Source organism: Eublepharis macularius, chromosome 16, assembly GCF_028583425.1.
Source record: "Eublepharis macularius isolate TG4126 chromosome 16, MPM_Emac_v1.0, whole genome shotgun sequence".
Lineage (NCBI taxonomy): Eukaryota > Metazoa > Chordata > Lepidosauria > Squamata > Eublepharidae > Eublepharis > Eublepharis macularius.
Window position 1 is genome coordinate 23,023,018 of NC_072805.1, and position 16,647 is coordinate 23,039,664.

Consider the following 16,647-nt stretch of genomic DNA (forward strand, 5'->3'; position numbering starts at 1 on the left):
TTGTAAAGTAATTCTATGTCCAAATCTGCTGCTAATCCTGTTGTGACGGTAGCAGATTGTTCAAACATTTTATCTACTACAAAAAATGTGTTTCCTATTTTTAACATTTTTTTTAGCTCTCAGCTGGCAAAATGGCTAAAGGCAGTAAAGTGTGTGGCCATCTGCAGCTCTCTAGTACTCAATATACTCATTGTTTTTGCTTACAGAAAAACAAAGGGACTGACACCATTAAATTTCATATACGTTAAATTATGAACTATGCTTTTTATGCAGTTAGAGCAGTTAAATGTTTAGGACTGATCCTATAACTAATTCTGAACCTGGCCCCTATGCAGATCGATAGAACCAGAGAACAGGGTCAGGAACAGCTAGGGGGTATTTTTCTACAAACATGGAGATGCCCCCCCCGCCACAAATTTGCAGACACACAAAAATCTTTTTAAAAAACCACAAAAGCAAAGTTTTAACAAAAATACTGAGATCTCGTGATGCTATGGCACTGATCTTAGCCACCATTGTTTTCCCAAGGGAGGGGCAGCTGTGTAGGTTGGCCGGGGGGGGGGGAGATAGAAAGGAACAGGAGCCACTGTGCCAGTCAGCTGGCCAGGCATGCAAGGAGCCCTGGCGCGTGCACACACGCACATACACACAGCAAGGAGATGGGTGGGAGTTGCTGCCTCTCTTGCTGTGGGCAGACAGGTGAAAAGGAGAACAAGAGCAGCTGCAGCCCCACCCCACAAAACAGTTGAGTGAGTCAAGTGGCAAAGGGGAGCCAACAGGGTGTTGCCACCACCTCTCCTACAGGTCCCTGACAGTTAAATATATTTCAATCCCCCCCCCCCAGATTAACTCTTCCTGGAAAAAAACATGCTCCCCCCCCTCTTCTGCTTCAGAATTTCTCCAATTTTTCTCTCTCTCCACTAGCTGTACGTCATTGGAAGCACAAGGCCAGTACCATGTTCCAGCTTGGCTGGAGTTCGTGTAGTGTATTGTGACAGATTGCTCAAGCCTTGTCTACACAAGCAGTTCAATGAAGTGATAAAACTTTGAAGGTGGTAGAATGGACGCAGGCTGCACATGGCAGATGCTGGTTTTGAATGCTCTCAATGGACGGCCTAGCTGCTGATTATATTGTATTTTATTTGCACTGTGTAATCCGCCTTGGGTCTCAGTGAGAAAGGCGGACTATAAACACTAAAGCTCTCAGAAAGAAATGAAGTAGCAAGTCAGCAAGAAACGGACTAGCCTAAACTATTCCTTGCTTTGCCAGTTCCTTCCCGAACCTTTCAATTTCCAGAGAAATATATATGCAGAAGAATATTTTAAAAATTGATTACTGACAGCTTGAATTGGTACAGTCTAGTCTGCCATCTCAGAACTCTACCACCTCATTTTACTGCAGGTACAGAAAATACTGGAATTGGCTTGGAAGCTTCCTGCCTCAGTTCATGGACGTACACCAATACATCTTGAGACTGCTAAATGGCCTTCAGTCAAAGAAGTTCACACGCTGTGTGCAGATACCTCCGTGATGTCACAGAGCTAAGCTACAAGAGACGAATTACATGAGGAGGAGCACGTGAAAGGAGTCGCAATATTAGCTGGGAAGCTGAGTTTTAAAAGAGATCGGAAGGTTTTGTCAATTTCCCCTCTCTACAGAGCCAGCAAAGATTGTTCCTCAGAGGGTTTATTTCCTCTTTGCCTCTTAGAAGGGGAGGTGGAGGCAAAGAGGAAATTAACAAACCCTCTGAGCAGCATCTCCCTGGCTCTGTAGAGAGGGGAAATTGACAAAGCCAATCTCTTTTAAAATTCAGCTTCCCGGCTAACACTGTGACTCCCTTCATGAGCTCCTCCTCATGTAATTCATCTGTTGTAGCTTGGCTCACAGTCTTACTTCTGCTTTAAGAGAACCAGTTCTCACCGCCTTTTAGGTCAAGTAACTGAAAAATTGCACTGTTCAATGCATCCATAAGAGCATGTAGTAAAATGCTGAAGAACTATACACCTTGGAGGAAAAAAGAAGCCACTGAGACTGAAGCAACTTCATAATGTGTTCTGTCACTTACTAAGATACAAGGCCCAGCTAAGAGGGTGTCCTTTGAAAAGCATTTCCAGGTAAGCTTGGGGAACAGATACACAGTCCTGCTAAATCAGCTTTGGGACAAGCAGCCTTGAACAAAAGTAACTGAAATACCTTCAGTGGACTTTCATTCTCCTTCAACAAAAAAGTCAATCGCAAAACATAAACAAGAGACACTGAACAACTGCTAATACTTGTATGCTTTGTAGAGAGATCATTAGTTAACAAGAAAAAAAAAGACTTCAAGGCAAAAATAATTATTTGGGAAAGGGAGAGTTGGCAATGCCATACCAACAGATTGTGCCAAAAGACCTCAGTTTTTAGCTTTTAGAAACTATAGCAGCAAATTCAGACAGTTTATTTACCACAACTGTATACCCAGTAGCAGCTAGGGTAATTAGTAATGGTTGAGGTTGTATTCAAGTAACCAGGTGCTCTGATGAACCAGCTAATCAGCTGGTAGGAAAGCTGCTTAGTGAACTTGCTCTGAGTTAACAACATCTTTTTCTAATCATTTGCGTTATTACTGAAGTTCCAAAGTAGTAGTTGGACAGCAGTCTTTAAGTTACAGATTTTTGTCTTACAGCCAGTGTGCTCAAAGCTATCTGTCTGAAAATTAGGTAATGTTCAGAGAGCATGTTCAGATACTTTTCTCTTCTGTCTAGGTTACAGCAATGTTGAGATTTCACTGTTCTTCTACTCACAGTCAGGAGGACAGAAGTCTGGAGTTGTGCTACACAAACTTATTACAAGCCAGAAAATAAACCAGTTGTAACATTGGTTGCACTTGAAGAATGCATCCAGCAACCAGCATGCCACAGCATGCCTGAGGGGCACAGGCTCACAGTTTAGCAAGCAGTGCTTAAGAGTTAATCAGTAGGAGGCTGAAGTTACACACACCACTTCCTCCACAAACCCTCAGCATAACAGAGGCAGGCAGGCACTACTAGATCAATTCTGAAGTGCTTAGACATACACTGATACACCATAGTGAACATAAGCAGACAGGGTGACATTAGTTACAAAGACATCCCATCTAAAGTACCTTATACTATGACAAGGTTTGTAAACCCAACCCCATGTGGTTAACTAAATTCAGTGGCAGGGGCTCCACTGTCAGTTTCTCCTACCCAAACAACGTGAATCCTCAAGGAATGCTGTTTTCATGAAAGCAGTGCTCAGTGACTGGCCTTATCAGAATCCTGAAATAAAGAGCACAGTTCTGCACAAGTCTGCGTTTCAACTGAGCTGAACTGAGACTCCATTGTATTCCAGGCCAAGTCGGCCAGTAAGAAGTCATCCATAGCAGTCTGAGTCTCATTGCTGGTAAGGAATAAGCTACCGAGAGTTTCAAAGCAGCTGTCCATAGTCTGTGTCTCAGCGCTATTCAGCTGTACTTTGCTCTCTGCCATTTGATTCAAGGCATTTCTCTCCGGAAACTGCATTTCTGTCTGTGTCTCCGTGTCAGATGAGTCCGTACTCATGGAGAAGGCGGACTGCTTCAGGATGCTACCCAAAGGCAGGTGGGGGCTGTCTAAGAAGAAATTTAAGTCCGTTTGGGTTTGGGTGTCAAACATCTCCAAGCCTAAAAAGTTAGGATTACCTCTGCAGTTATATGACTGGGCAACGTTATCTGAAAATAAGTCGGTCTGGGTTTCGATATCCAATGATTCCAAGACCGGCTCAGAGGTCAAATGACCAAATTCAGCCTCTTCTGTCTGAGTTTGGATATTGGAGGCCGTAAAGAAATCTTCGATGTCAAAATCGATTGCTGCATTCTGTGTGGGGCCAGAAGGCAGGGGAGGGTCAGCATTAGGGTTAGCATCTGTCAGAAGACTACGGTTATCCAACGACTGTCCTGTTGCGCTACCTGAAAAAATAGTTTCAAGGTCACTCAGTAACTCCATTGTCTGGGTCTGGTTGTCAGTCATAACTTGTGGCGGGAGCAGATTATTGTGTGTGCTGAAGCTGATCATTGTCTCTGATTTGCCATCCCGACTCAGAGATTTGCAGCTTCCTCTTTGTAGCAAACTGTGATCCAGGTCACCTTCAATCAAGCAGCTGCTGGATAGAACAACCGGGGACGAATCAAATGACGAAGTAACACCATCAAAAATATCATTGCACATCACAGCCTGATCCGTTTGCCCTCTTCCGTCTGTAACTTTCTGTGACCTATTGGTCTGAGTCTCCCTAGAAATTCCGCCTGACTGAAAGCAAGCCTGGGCGAAAGCATCCGTCTGAGCAGCAATGGATGAAGTAAGCTTCAAACTGGGCAACAGAGTCTGCGTCTGAACGCTGATGGGCAGCAAAACTTGAGAACTGAATGTCAAATCTGTTTGAGAACAAGAGGACACAGAGGAATCAGGAGTCCAGGATGCAGAGGGGATGAAGTTCTGTGAAATGTAAGACAAGTCCGTCTGGACGTTTGTGGAACAGATTCCATCCCTGTAACATACGGCCTCCAGGCCCCGCACTGTATTATTGGACGCCGCTTTCCCCAGATTGACTTGGATACCTGTGCTGACCGGCTCAAAGCTGCCAGAGCTCTTGGCTTTTGAAAGGGGTAGTGTGTCTTTAAATGCCAGTGCTTCAGCCTCCAGTGCTGGTACCACAATGCCTACAGGCAGAGGCATTAGGTGAACAGTGCTCATAACAGAGCCTTTGTCATCAACAGCAACGACAACAGGTTTGACGGAAGAGTCTGGTGCCGATATGAAGATGGGCAAGTGAGTCAGCTGCATTACAGGAACTTTAACCAAAGCGACTTTAGGCTTTGGTAGAAGCAACTTTGGTGCATTTTTTGGTTGCGTTTGCTTAGTGGTAGAGGAACGGATGGGATCTTCTAAGGAAGCTGCCAGTTTGATCTCTGAAGTTTCCAAGTCTTTTGTGTTAGTAGATCTGCTGACTGCAACGCCGGAGGTTTCTTTTGCTTTCTCTCCCAGCTGCTGATGGGATGCTGACATTTCCATTTTCCGTTTTTTACAAGGTGGATCCCTGTAAATAGCGATATGTTACATTCAAGGCAGACATATTTAGAAGAAACTGAACTGCTATAATTTTGGCAATATTCAACCGAAGGCATCCCTGAGTTCATTCTTGGGCAAAGAAAATTTCCAAAATTGGCAGTTACTACAGCTCAACTGTGAGCAGAGATTATTAATTTTTTTAACAAAAAGAGGCACTGCAAACAGTTCAGCACGTTTTAAGGTTTAAGCACAGTATATTTTGCCCCACCACAGTCTAATTACAGCCTTCAATGTTCATAACCAACTGGGTTGGATCCAGCCAGCTCTTTCGTTAAAATTTCCTCAGTCCCATGTGGCTTTTGTTCACGCAGGTCTCATAATTCCCACCATGGCATATCTGGCGCTAGCTGAACACAACCCACTGTATTAAACATCAGGAGGAGAAGGGAAACACACTAGGCAGTTCCCAAAATTGCCTGCTGCCCAAAGAAGAAGTGTTGCTAGTGGCAACATGTTCACTAATACGTGACCCCAATATTACAGCAATTATACTGGCTACCAATCCGCTCCCAAGCACAATTCAAGGTGTTGGTTTTGGCCTTTAAAGCCCTACGTGGCTTGGGACTGGGGTACCTGGAGGACCATGTGTTTCTGTCCAGGAATTAAGATCACAGAGAGAGGCCCTCGTGACTGTTCCATCAGCTAAAGAAGCTGACCTGGTGGGTACACAGGAAAGGGCCGTTTTGGAGGCAGGCCCACAATTATGGAACAGCATCCCCAGGGAGGTGTGCCTGGCTCCTTTACTGCTTATCTTCTGGAGGCAGCTGAAGATATTTTTATTTAGGACTGCTTTTAATTAACTTTGTTTATGTTTACTGACAGGCCTAAGCTGTGTTTTGAAAGTTTGTTTTTATTCATTTTATTATTATCAATTTATTTATATTGTAAGCTGTCTTGAATTGCTGTCTTACTAGTTAGTGACTCATGTAAAGCTGAGTTATAACCCCATTAAAAAAAAATGGAAAATACGTTTGTGCATGTGCATGCGCATGCGCGCGCGCGCGCGCGCGCGCACACACACACACACAACTATACTTTCAGTTCATTTCACAACAAAAAATTTAATTTATGTCATTTATAGTCCACCTTTCTCATTGAGGCTCAAGGCGAATTACATAGTGTGAGATTAGTCCATAAACAATGCCACAGGGTAAATAAACACAATAAACATTACCTGTGTTCAACAGGAATCTCATGCTGAGTTCTATAAATGTGAGACAACAGGGCTGTCCTGCTGGCGTAGGGGCACCCACACGTACACTGGAAAGTCTTGCCGCAGTCTTCAATGTGTCGCTTCAAGTCCCATATGGTTCCATAAGAATTGCTACATTTATCACATTTATGCTTCTTTTCAGCATGCATTTTCATGAAATGCTGAAACATGCAAAATAAGGCAAACCCGTCAGCAGGATACAATGGGAAGAACGTTCTTGAGGCTGTGCGCTAGCCTGGTCTTTAAAACACAGATCAAAGAGAGGCAACCCCCACTCTGGCACACTTGCCAACAGCAGCAGCATAGCAAACCATTTCGCTTGGCACCCAGGACCAGGTCTCTGCCCGTGCAACCAAGGCACTGGCACAGGCATGGTTTGTGGCATGCACTGTCTCCAAGTACAGCTACCAAGGCAAATACCTGAAAAACTGCCAATATGGGTCGGCTGCGGCTTGCTCTAAGCATGTCTGGCCAAGCTCCCTCACACCATCATCTTCACAGGCAGGTGTTGCCTTTGGGGAGGCACTGTCTACCACTAAAATGTACTATCAGCGTATAACCAATTCTGCAATTTTGAGTCATTTTTGATTCGCTCAGTGGAAACGTTTTTGGAGAGTTTTTTGCCTAAACTCAATATAATGGTTACAAAATAAAATTTAAAAATTCAGTGTGGTTGTATTGGCTTGATTTTCAAAGATATTTTTAAAAAACTAGAGCGTTTTTTGGAAGTTCAGCCAGTCATATATTGCCATACAGTAATGAAAAATTAATTTACACCATTACAAATTTTACACACTTTTTGGAAAGACATTTTCCAGAGACATAATTCAGAGAGAAATAATTCCAAAAAATCTATAGTTAAAAACCAACACACTGTTTCTTGCTTTTCTTTCTAGTAACTGAAGTACCTCTGTTGCTCTAATTGACTTGAAACCTAATTATTACTTTCCACATTTAATTAGTTCCGTTTGGCTAGAAAAGAAGTACTTTAAGCCTATCACTTGATTACTACACGCTTTAGTACCCAAGCAGCTTTTTCCCGACATACCACTTCCATAACCACTATCAGTTTGATTTTAATAATTTGTTCTGCCATTGACTAGCTGAAGGCAGTCAGAACCACTGCTACTGCTATTGGTATGGGGGGGAAGGCAATTCCATCAAGAAATCACCTATTGAAATTCTGTCATCAAATAAGCTGTTTGTGGGAAGAAATGCACAGAAGGAGCATTCCCGATTCTCCCCCATGACCACCTGTATGCGGGGACTGCTCTGTCTGCTCTGCTCCTGGATACTTATAGGGAAGGCTTGCTCTTGACTCAAACGCTACCAAAGATGTGCCAGCGGCACATGCCTTCTGGCATTTTTTTCTTGGAGTCAGTGTTTTGTTCTAATGTCGGAGATCTAGAAAACAACTTTGTTCAAACTACCCTGCACCCTTCATGACCTTTCAAGGGACCTCGCCTCTGGAACGCCCTCCCCCATGAAGCTCACCTAAGGCCTACTTCATCCTCTTACCAGGCCAAAATATTTCTCCTTACCCAGGCTTTTAGCTAAAAAAGAAAAGAAATGGAGTCCCTTAGCTGGTCAGCTTCTACCCTATAGAGTATTTTATTGACAACATTTCAGACTGCTCTGTTTTAAGTGCTTCCATCCTCTGGCTTGCTTCTCTTAGCAGTATTTTTATTTATTCTTATTGATTGTAGTTTTTTTTATTGTTTGTGCCTTTTTAACTGTGAGCTGCCTCAAGCAGACAAATTTTCTAAGATAGATAAATGGTGGGAAAGGAGGGAGTCTTTTAAATAAATACATATTATAATGCAAGTTAAGGACATGTTCTCTTTGAGCATTTTATTTAATATGTGATCAGGTACCATTACACAGAAGTGCTGGAACTCTGAAAAACGCACAGACTTTTTGAAAAGGGTTTCCCTGTGTGACGTATCTGGAATTCACTTATGTAAACTCTATTACATTGTGATGTTCTTAAGATACATACCTGCCTAACGAGAGAAAACTGTGAAAAAGGCCTTCCCGGTCCTCTAGGACAACCTTCAATAGGACAGCAGTAGTATTTCTGTCGTGCTTTCAAGTCTTTCCTTGTTGCGGGATTTAATTTTCCATCCTAAAGCAGCAGAAGATGCGAACATTAGAAGCTGTATGTTGTTAGAAGTATTTGAAATATAAAATATTTTACATACTTCAGACAAGACTTAAATAATTTGCTACAGGTAAAGAGGTTTTTTGTGGGGAGGAGGGAAGGTCTTCCCTAGTATGCTAGATCACTTGAGATGGAACTCATTCACAGGATGAACAGCAGCAGCTTTCTAGTCCTCATGCCAAAGACATGCTTGCAAGTGTGTGGGAGATGCCTGAAGTCTAAGAAGTCAAAGATGTGTCAGTTCAGGAGTGGGACTTCGCAGTGCTCCCCACTCTTTTGCTTTACTGCATGGCTTGTATCAGCACGATAAACTATGATAAAGAGTCAAGATTGCAAAATTTTACAGATTAACAGAAACACATTAATCTACCAATACAGGGGGCTGAACCTAATTTTTCTTGGCTCAGACTGTATAGGTGCAGATAAGATTATTCTTTTTTTAAAAAAAGAATATACTCCAGGCCTCCCAAAAGTCTTCATCCAAGGCTCCTTGAAAAGATGGATTAGCCATTCTAACCTGCCAAAGCCTTTATTTCAACTGTGGGAAAGTTTCAACATCAATGCCCAACCCAACACCTCCTCTCTAATTTTCTCTTATCTTCCTTAACGCTGGTTTACTTCTTTTAGAAAAGGGTGTGGGAAAAGAAAGAGAACATAACCTGGACTCCTGCAGCTTCCCTAAACTTCAAAAATCCAAGAATTCAGCCCCAAAGATGATGCAATTCTAATGGGATAAAGTAACTCTTCATTAACTCTCCTTCCCAACAGTACCAACAGAGGGGAAATTGCCATTTCTTTCATATCGTTGAGATTTTGAAAACAATAAACAGAATTTGGAAGAAAAAAAAAAGATGATGACAGCATGAGTTATTTGATCCAAACTTCTAGGTAGCAGCTGTTTCAAAATTTCCGGTTCTGCCAGCCTTCATCAGTAAGTAGTTACTGGATTGTGAAATCCACGTGACTGGATTGTGAAAATGATGGAATCAGCAGAGATGGCTAAACAGATGGCTTTGCTCAGATATAAAACATTGGGGGATTCCGCACGATCAACTTTGATCGGACTTTCTGAGCAGTCGTGCTGCAGTGGAGTCGTATGAAGCCACCGCTCCCCGATTCCACATTAAGACTTTTGTTTCGCATTGACATTTCATTTCATCATGCTCAAAGTCCATCGTGTGGAATTTGCCAGTGTAAAAACAGATTCCTCATCGCTTTTTCCAGGGGAAGTGTCGACAGACGTGCGTCTTCTTAATTTTTTTCCAAAAAAAAAACCACATTGCTACGTATAAACATTGCATCAAACAAACACATCTGATAAGTCAGAGCATTTCCTGCCGATATTGTGGAATGAGTATTGGTTACTGACATTTGGAGGGAAAATTGTTACCAATGACCCCGCTTTTCCTCTGCCTCAGAAGCTGTCAGCAAGCAACAAGTAACAAATTTGGTGCATTGGAAAACCGGACCCATTATTGAGCAGCTGTTGTCACGTGACACAGGATATGTAGAAACGTTGCAACGTTTTTTATAATTTTTTTTTTAAACAAGAGAAACAAGAGGGAAAGGTAGTGGGTGTGGCTTGGAAAATGTGATCAACCAATCAAATTTAGTTGATTCGAAGGGCGGGAGAAAAGGGTAAGGGTGGGAAGAACATCGGATAAAGAATTTTGCATGATTAAAATCCCTAATGTACAGCGAATGGAAGTTGGGGAAAAGCAGGGAGGAAAAAACCTGGACAAAAGCGCGCAGTGACTTTGAAGCTGCTGCTAGGATCACCTTCCCACGTGTGGAGACGCACACAAAAAAAAACAACCAAGGTCATCTGGAAGCTGAACCACGAAAAACCACTAGTGGGGAATCACCCATTGTCTACTTTTATGGTTAAGCAGAAACCCCTTAATGACTTTCTGTGCAGGACGGAAAAAAAACAAACTGATGATTTGCGGATTTGATTTCTAAGAAGATAAATTTGGGAAAAATAAATAGAAGGGGTACAATAATGAAAAGGTAAATTCTGGAGGCATCAGAACTATAAAACTACATTGTAAAGTTATGATAGGTGTTGTAGAGAAAAATGGAACGTGAAATATGTATTATTTTTCTTTAGTTTTTTAAAATGGGTTTTTTTCTTCTTCTTTTTCTATTCTTTTTTCTCCTTTCTTTTATTATCCCTGCCCTTTTTATTGGGCTTTTATTCTTATTAATAAAACAATAAAATGTTTATTAAAAAAGGAACAGGGAAGCAGCACAAAAAGTAGCAGTACTGGGCAAAGAGCTCACATTTTCTCTCCCTTCCGTCAACATGTTTCATGCCTTTTTGCATTCTATAGATCTGGTTTAAGATCACAGTATTCAATAATATACCCAACAGTGCTGCTGAAATATGAATACAGCTGAGTATACCCCATGTCAGTGAGTTCTAAAGCCATACGAAAAAGTCAGCGGCAGAAAATTAGACAGAAAAGACACTCAGAAGTGGGTTTTGATATAGGCAATTTTATCCTAATAATTCCTCTGACCTCAGAGCTTACAAGGTTAAACACATTAGTTTTAAGACAGTTAATTCATTTTCAGTTCATTTGGTTTAGGTTCTAGATCCAGAGGAGTTAGCCGTGTTAGTCTGTAGTAGCAAAATCAAAAAGAGTCCAGTAGCACCTTGATTTTGGTTTAGGTTCTGGTTGTAAGAAGGTTGAAGTGGTTTTCAAACCACTTATTCTGGACAAATTAGCTGCAGTCTATTGTCAAATGTTTACCAAAACTCCTCTGGAAGGTTTTTACAGGGGTCAAGAGAAGGAAGCTAGCCATCCTCCAATAGAATCTCAGAGAAAAAGCAAAACTTATTTTTAAGACAAGCAGAATAAAATAGATAAGAGATTAAAAATAGGTCATCTTTGGGAAGAAGCTTTCTCGCTTAATGAAATACTACAATATTAATTCAAAGTGGTACCTAGGAACACATATGATCGATGAAGAGGTGAAGAACTCTAGAGATACCGTTACATGTCCCCTTCGAGTTTTTGGAGAGGAATATATTATGGTCTGGGTTAAGTAGGTAGAAGTGGGGAGTATATGAAGGACAGAAAACAGTCAACATGGTGTAGTGGTTAGAGGGCTGGACTGGGATCTAGGAGACACAAGTTCAAACCCACAGTCCGTCATGGCGGCTTGTTGGGTGACCTTGGGCCAATCACACACTTTGAGCCCAATCTACCTCATAGGGTTGTTGTGAAAAATAAAATGGAGCAGGGGAGAGGGTTGTACACCACTCTGGGTCCTCACTGGGGAAGAAAGCGAGATATAAATGAAGCAAATAAAAGGGTTGTGTCACCCAGTCCCTACACAACTGTGTGTGTGTAAACTGCCATTAGGCTGCAACCTCATAGGGTTTTCAAGGCAAGAGACAAACAGTAGTGACTTGCCATTGCAAGCAACCCTGGACTTCCTTGGTTGTCTCCCATGCAAGTACTAAACTGGGCAGACCCTGCTTAGCTTCCAAGATCTGACAAGACTCGGCTAGCTTGGGCCATCTAGGTCAGGGCTCCATGTAGTTACATGCTAAAAAAAACACCAATCCTGAATGTATTCCTCATGAAGCTACCTTACAGGAAATCACAACATTGGCTGCAGCTCTTTGTCAGACAGACCCAAGCTTTTTAAAACTGGATATATTATAGATCAAGCTTTGGACATATGAATATTCAACATTACATTGCATGATTTCTTTTAAAAAGCAGTGCTATTACTTTCTGGTGAAATTTTTGAATCTTTTAAGTTTTATTTGCTCAAGGAGGCTTTTAATAGTTTTGATCTACAATGGGCAGCTTTTAGTATAAACGCACCTACCTAATGGATGGACAGTTAATGCATGTGATGAAGGGAGGCTTTTTGCAAGCTTGTGTGCTTGAACTGGCTGTTATTAGCCACCGCAAGAACACTTTTGGCAAAGCAAGCCAAATAATTCAGCTTTTAAAAAGGCAAACACAGCAGATACAAACAGAACACATAGACTGAATCCTCACTGTGCCATGAATCTCTCTAGGAGATCCTGGGTGAGTCATTCTCAACCTAACCTACCTCACAGGTTTGGTGGAAGGATAAAACAGAAAAGAGGAGAGTCCCAACCAGCCATGAACCATGCTGGGTGATCTTGAGCCAGTCATTCCCTCTCAACCTATCCCATCTCACAGGGATGTTGTAAAGATACAACTAAGGAGGTGAGAATAGGGTATAATTGCAGAGAACTAACCATGCTAATCTGTTGTAGTAAAATAAAATGGAAGTCCATCAGAAGTCCTTGAAGACTAACAGATACAGATATGATATAATCTTTCGTGAGCTCATCCAGAGCTCCTTGGAGAAAAGGCATGATGAAAATGTATTTAAAACACTTCTGTGCTGCCTTTCCACAAGGCAGTGTATACAGTGCAGGGCTCTTAGGAGCAATTCTCTTAATTCCTCTTTACTTAGTTTCTCCCTGAAATCCAATAATCCTTTTATTTTCCTGTTTTTAGGAATTTGGAGCCAGTCTCTATTCAAGTCCTTTTTGATCAAAAAGTAATTTGAAGGAAAGGGGGCAGAAAGAGAGATTATACAAAATTTCTCTCTAGATGCTTAGAAGCAGGTAGTGCCTCCACCAAAGCAGTCCTGTCTTCCTGCTAGAGTACCATCCTGAGATGTCTGCCATAAAACAACTGCAATGCTGAAGTTGCCAAAAGGTGCCTTGATCTCTCTTTAAAGAGAAATGAGAGATAAATCCAGCTTTTAAAAGAGAGTAAGAGGAATCATATGAGGCAGTTATATGGAGAGAAAATGAGGATCAGAATTGGTACACTGGTCTTTCAGGAGACGAAAAGCAAAAGGAACCAGCAGCAGATTTTTTTAGCAGGACAAACCTCTGAGAGTTGATCTGGTTGTGGTGTACTCTGAGAAAATTGGGGAGTGGAGGAAGAGGAGCCCTGATGACCCAGCAGCTTGGCTGAATAAATACCTATGTTATTTACAGCCCACCTTTCTCACTGAGACTCAAGGTGGATCATACAGTCAGTACAGTCAATCCCAAAGACATTTCAATAAACATATAACAGGGTATGTGGTGGGGAGTGCCCTCAAGTCATAGCAGACGTATGGTGACCCCTGGTGGGGTTTGAATGGCAAGAGAACAACAGAGGTTGTTTGCCATTGCCTGCCTCTGCCACCTTTGTCTTCATTAGAGGTCTCCCATCCAGTTACTAACCAAGGCCGACCCTGCTCAGCTTCTGAGGCCTCTCACCGGGGCTATCCAGGTCAGGGCAATATAAATGTGCGCTAGTATATATACCAAGATTTAAAACCAGCAGCTATTCAATTCAAAGCTGAAGAAACGCTGAAACAGCGCATAAGCAATCCTAAGCCTGACGTAAGAAATTCCTCACCCCACTACAACCAGAGGACCCCATAGTAAAAAGACACATAAAGCGGGCGGGGAGGGGGGGGGAAGAGACCAACACGTGTCCAAGGCACATGTGAAGAAGGCTGTCAGGGGTTTGCTTTCCCCCCTTCACCGAGCTGGGAAGGGGCGTGGCGTGGCGCCCTCACCTGCTGCAGGCGGTGGGCCTTGCTGAGGTGCATGCTGAGCGCCGGCGGGTTGGGCAGCACTTTCCCGCAGCCCGGCACGGTGCAGAGGATGTTGCTCCGGACGGCCCGCGAGAGCTCCGTCACCGAAGGCCTCACCAGCTCCCAGGGGCTGGCCGGTCGCTGGCCGGCGCCGCGGGGCGGAGCAGGGGCCGGGCGCGGCGGGCGCCCCAGAGGCAGGCCGGCGCGCCCCGCGGGCTCCTGAGGAGAGGCGGCCGCCGCCATGTTGCCCCGCGCGGCCCTTCCCGAGCCGACTGGTTGGCCACTTCCGGCGAGGGAGGGAAGGCGGGACCAGCAGGCAAGTCATACATATTCATGAGGGTTCTTTTGCATAGTCATGAAGCGGCACGTGACGGAGGCGGCCTCAGGCACCGCCCCCTCCACCTACGAATTTCTCACGGCCGCTTGGATTGGATGGGAGGAAAGGGGAGGCGGGCTCGCGCTGAAGGCTGGGCGTGGCCGTTGCTACCTTCGTTTACGTCCCGACTTCCGAAAGGGTCTTGCTGTGTCATTGTTAGTTATTGTTATTATTATTTTTAGACTGTCGTGGTCACTGAGATTACCCTTGAAGTGAATACAATATAGGGCATTCATTGAACAAAAAATGCGGTATGTTCCCCTCTCCTCCATGTTATGCTCACAACTACCTTGTGAGGTAGGTTAAGCAGTCTTATCAACCTCCCCGTGGGCCTGGGAGATCTCCTGGGATTACAGCTGATTTCCAGACCGCTGAGGTGAGTTTTAAGGGCATAAACTAGGGTGGTGACTGGATTTCCCAGAATGACAACTGATCTCCAGGCCACAAAGATCAGTTCCCCCAGAGAAATTGGCTGCTCTAGAAGGTGGACTGTAGGGCATTATACCCCAGTAAATCCCTCCTCTCCACAAACCCCGCCCTCCAGGTTCCACGTCCCAAATCTCCAGGAATTTCCGAATCAGGAGCTGGCAACTCTAGCTTTCGAGAATCAAAGCTCCTTTCTTTAGAGAGGCACGTTAGTTTCTTTCCAAAGGGAATACATTGTTTCAGTGCTTTCCAATTGTCCCAAGAACTCTGTTTAGTTACATTATTCATAGTCCACACTTCCCACAAAGACTCAAGGCAGATTACACAATATACACCAATACAGTCAATAATTGGGGCATTCAATTAAAATGCAATAGAATATAGATTGCAGAAGCAGAAATCCAATATCAAGCTGAAACTGAACATAAGCAATTTAACATGACATTGTGTAGTGTGTTTTAAATTGTTGTAATCCGCCCTGAGCCCACTTGGTTGGGGAGGGCGGACTATAAATTTAAGTACATAAATAAATACTAAAATCAAAAAGAGTCCAGTAGCACCTTTAAGACTAACCAATTTTATTATAGCATAAGCTTTCGAGAATCAAGTTCTCTTCGTCAGATGCCTGATCAGGCATCTGACGAAGAGAACTTGATTCTCGAAAGCTTATGCTATAATAAAATTGGTTAGTCTTAAAGGTGCTACTGGACTCTTTTTGATTTTGCTACTACAGACTAACACGGCTAACTCCTCTGGATCTATAAATAAATACTATACTACACAGAAACTACCCAGTAGGCGCATACTTGCAGCAACTGGCAGTACCCAGTAGTGTAGTCTACAGTCCCTATTCCTTTACCAAAGCCTCTCTGGGGACTATTGCCTTACAGTACAGCCCTCCTGAATAATTCAGTTTTGCATAGTTTGCAGAAAGCCAGGTGAATGGGAGCCGACCTCTTCATGCAGGCCATTCCATATTGCAATAGATGGAAACAGGCCTCTCGTTCCAGTTCACAGGTGCTGCTCTATTCTAAACCCAGGGCTCATTTCGAGGGGGAACGCATAGGAATGCAGTTCCAGCAGTTCCTCAAAGAGGTCACATGACAGGTGGCCCTGCCCACCTGACTCAGCCATTTTGGGCCCGTTTTGGCCTGGATTGGGGCCAAAATGGCCTGGATTGGGCTTCTGAAAGGTGGTGGATCACTATCCCGCTCAGCAGCAGCCTGATGCTGACCATTTTGGGCCCCTTTCCAGCCATTTTCAGCCCCTTTTTGCCATTTTGGGCCCAATTTTGGCCCTGAATACCCAGGATTGGGTCCAAAACAGCCATGATAGGTGAATGTCAGGGGTGTGTGGCATATGCAAATCAGTTATGCTAATGACACTTCCGGTGCTGGCAAGGGGCATGGCACATGCTAATGAGCTCCTCCAGTTCTTTTTCTACAAAATGACCCGTCTAAACCTATTGACTTCAAATGGATTTGCCCTAGGGTTGCCAGCCTCCAAGTGGTGGCTGGAGATCTCCTGGAATTACAACTGATCTCCAGGCCACAGAGATCAGTTCACCTGGAGAAAATGGCTACTGGGGGGGGGGGTGGACTTTATGGAATTATGCCATGCCAAGGTCTTTTCCCTCCCCAAACCCCACTTTCTCCAGGTTTCTCTCCCCGGATCTCGAGGAATTTCCCAGCTTGGAGCTGACAACCCTAATTTGCCCCATTCTTTCATGCATTGACCAGGCTCTGCAAACAGCACCCTGCCCCCAGG

The 16,647-nt window shown here is 43.6% G+C and overlaps 1 protein-coding gene across 1 annotated transcript; it reads right to left on the reverse strand.

Moving 5' to 3' along the window:
- Positions 1 to 1,877: 1,877 nt before the first annotated feature.
- ATMIN (ATM interactor) lies at positions 1,878 to 14,321 on the reverse strand. Its single transcript, XM_055000557.1, has 4 exons — positions 14,061 to 14,321; positions 8,322 to 8,447; positions 6,284 to 6,483; positions 1,878 to 5,077 (listed from the first exon to the last, which is right to left on the reverse strand). The coding sequence occupies exons 1-4, from the start codon at positions 14,319 to 14,321 to the stop codon at positions 3,259 to 3,261; spliced, it is 2,406 nt and encodes an 801-aa protein (XP_054856532.1). The 3' UTR covers positions 1,878 to 3,258.
- Positions 14,322 to 16,647: the final 2,326 nt, after the last annotated feature.

Bases quoted from the DNA above. Each gene is read 5' to 3' on its own strand.
- ATMIN (XM_055000557.1), bottom strand. From the start codon at position 14,321: ATGGCGGCGGCCGCCTCTCCTCAGGAGCCCGCGGGGCGCGCCGGCCTG. The intron at 8,448-14,060 runs GTGAGGGCGCCA...CTGCTGCTTTAG, and splicing joins AGGCCCACCGCCTGCAGCAG to GATGGAAAATTAAATCCCGC. The intron at 6,484-8,321 runs GTATGTATCTTA...TGCATGTTTCAG, and splicing joins AGTTTTCTCTCGTTAGGCAG to CATTTCATGAAAATGCATGC.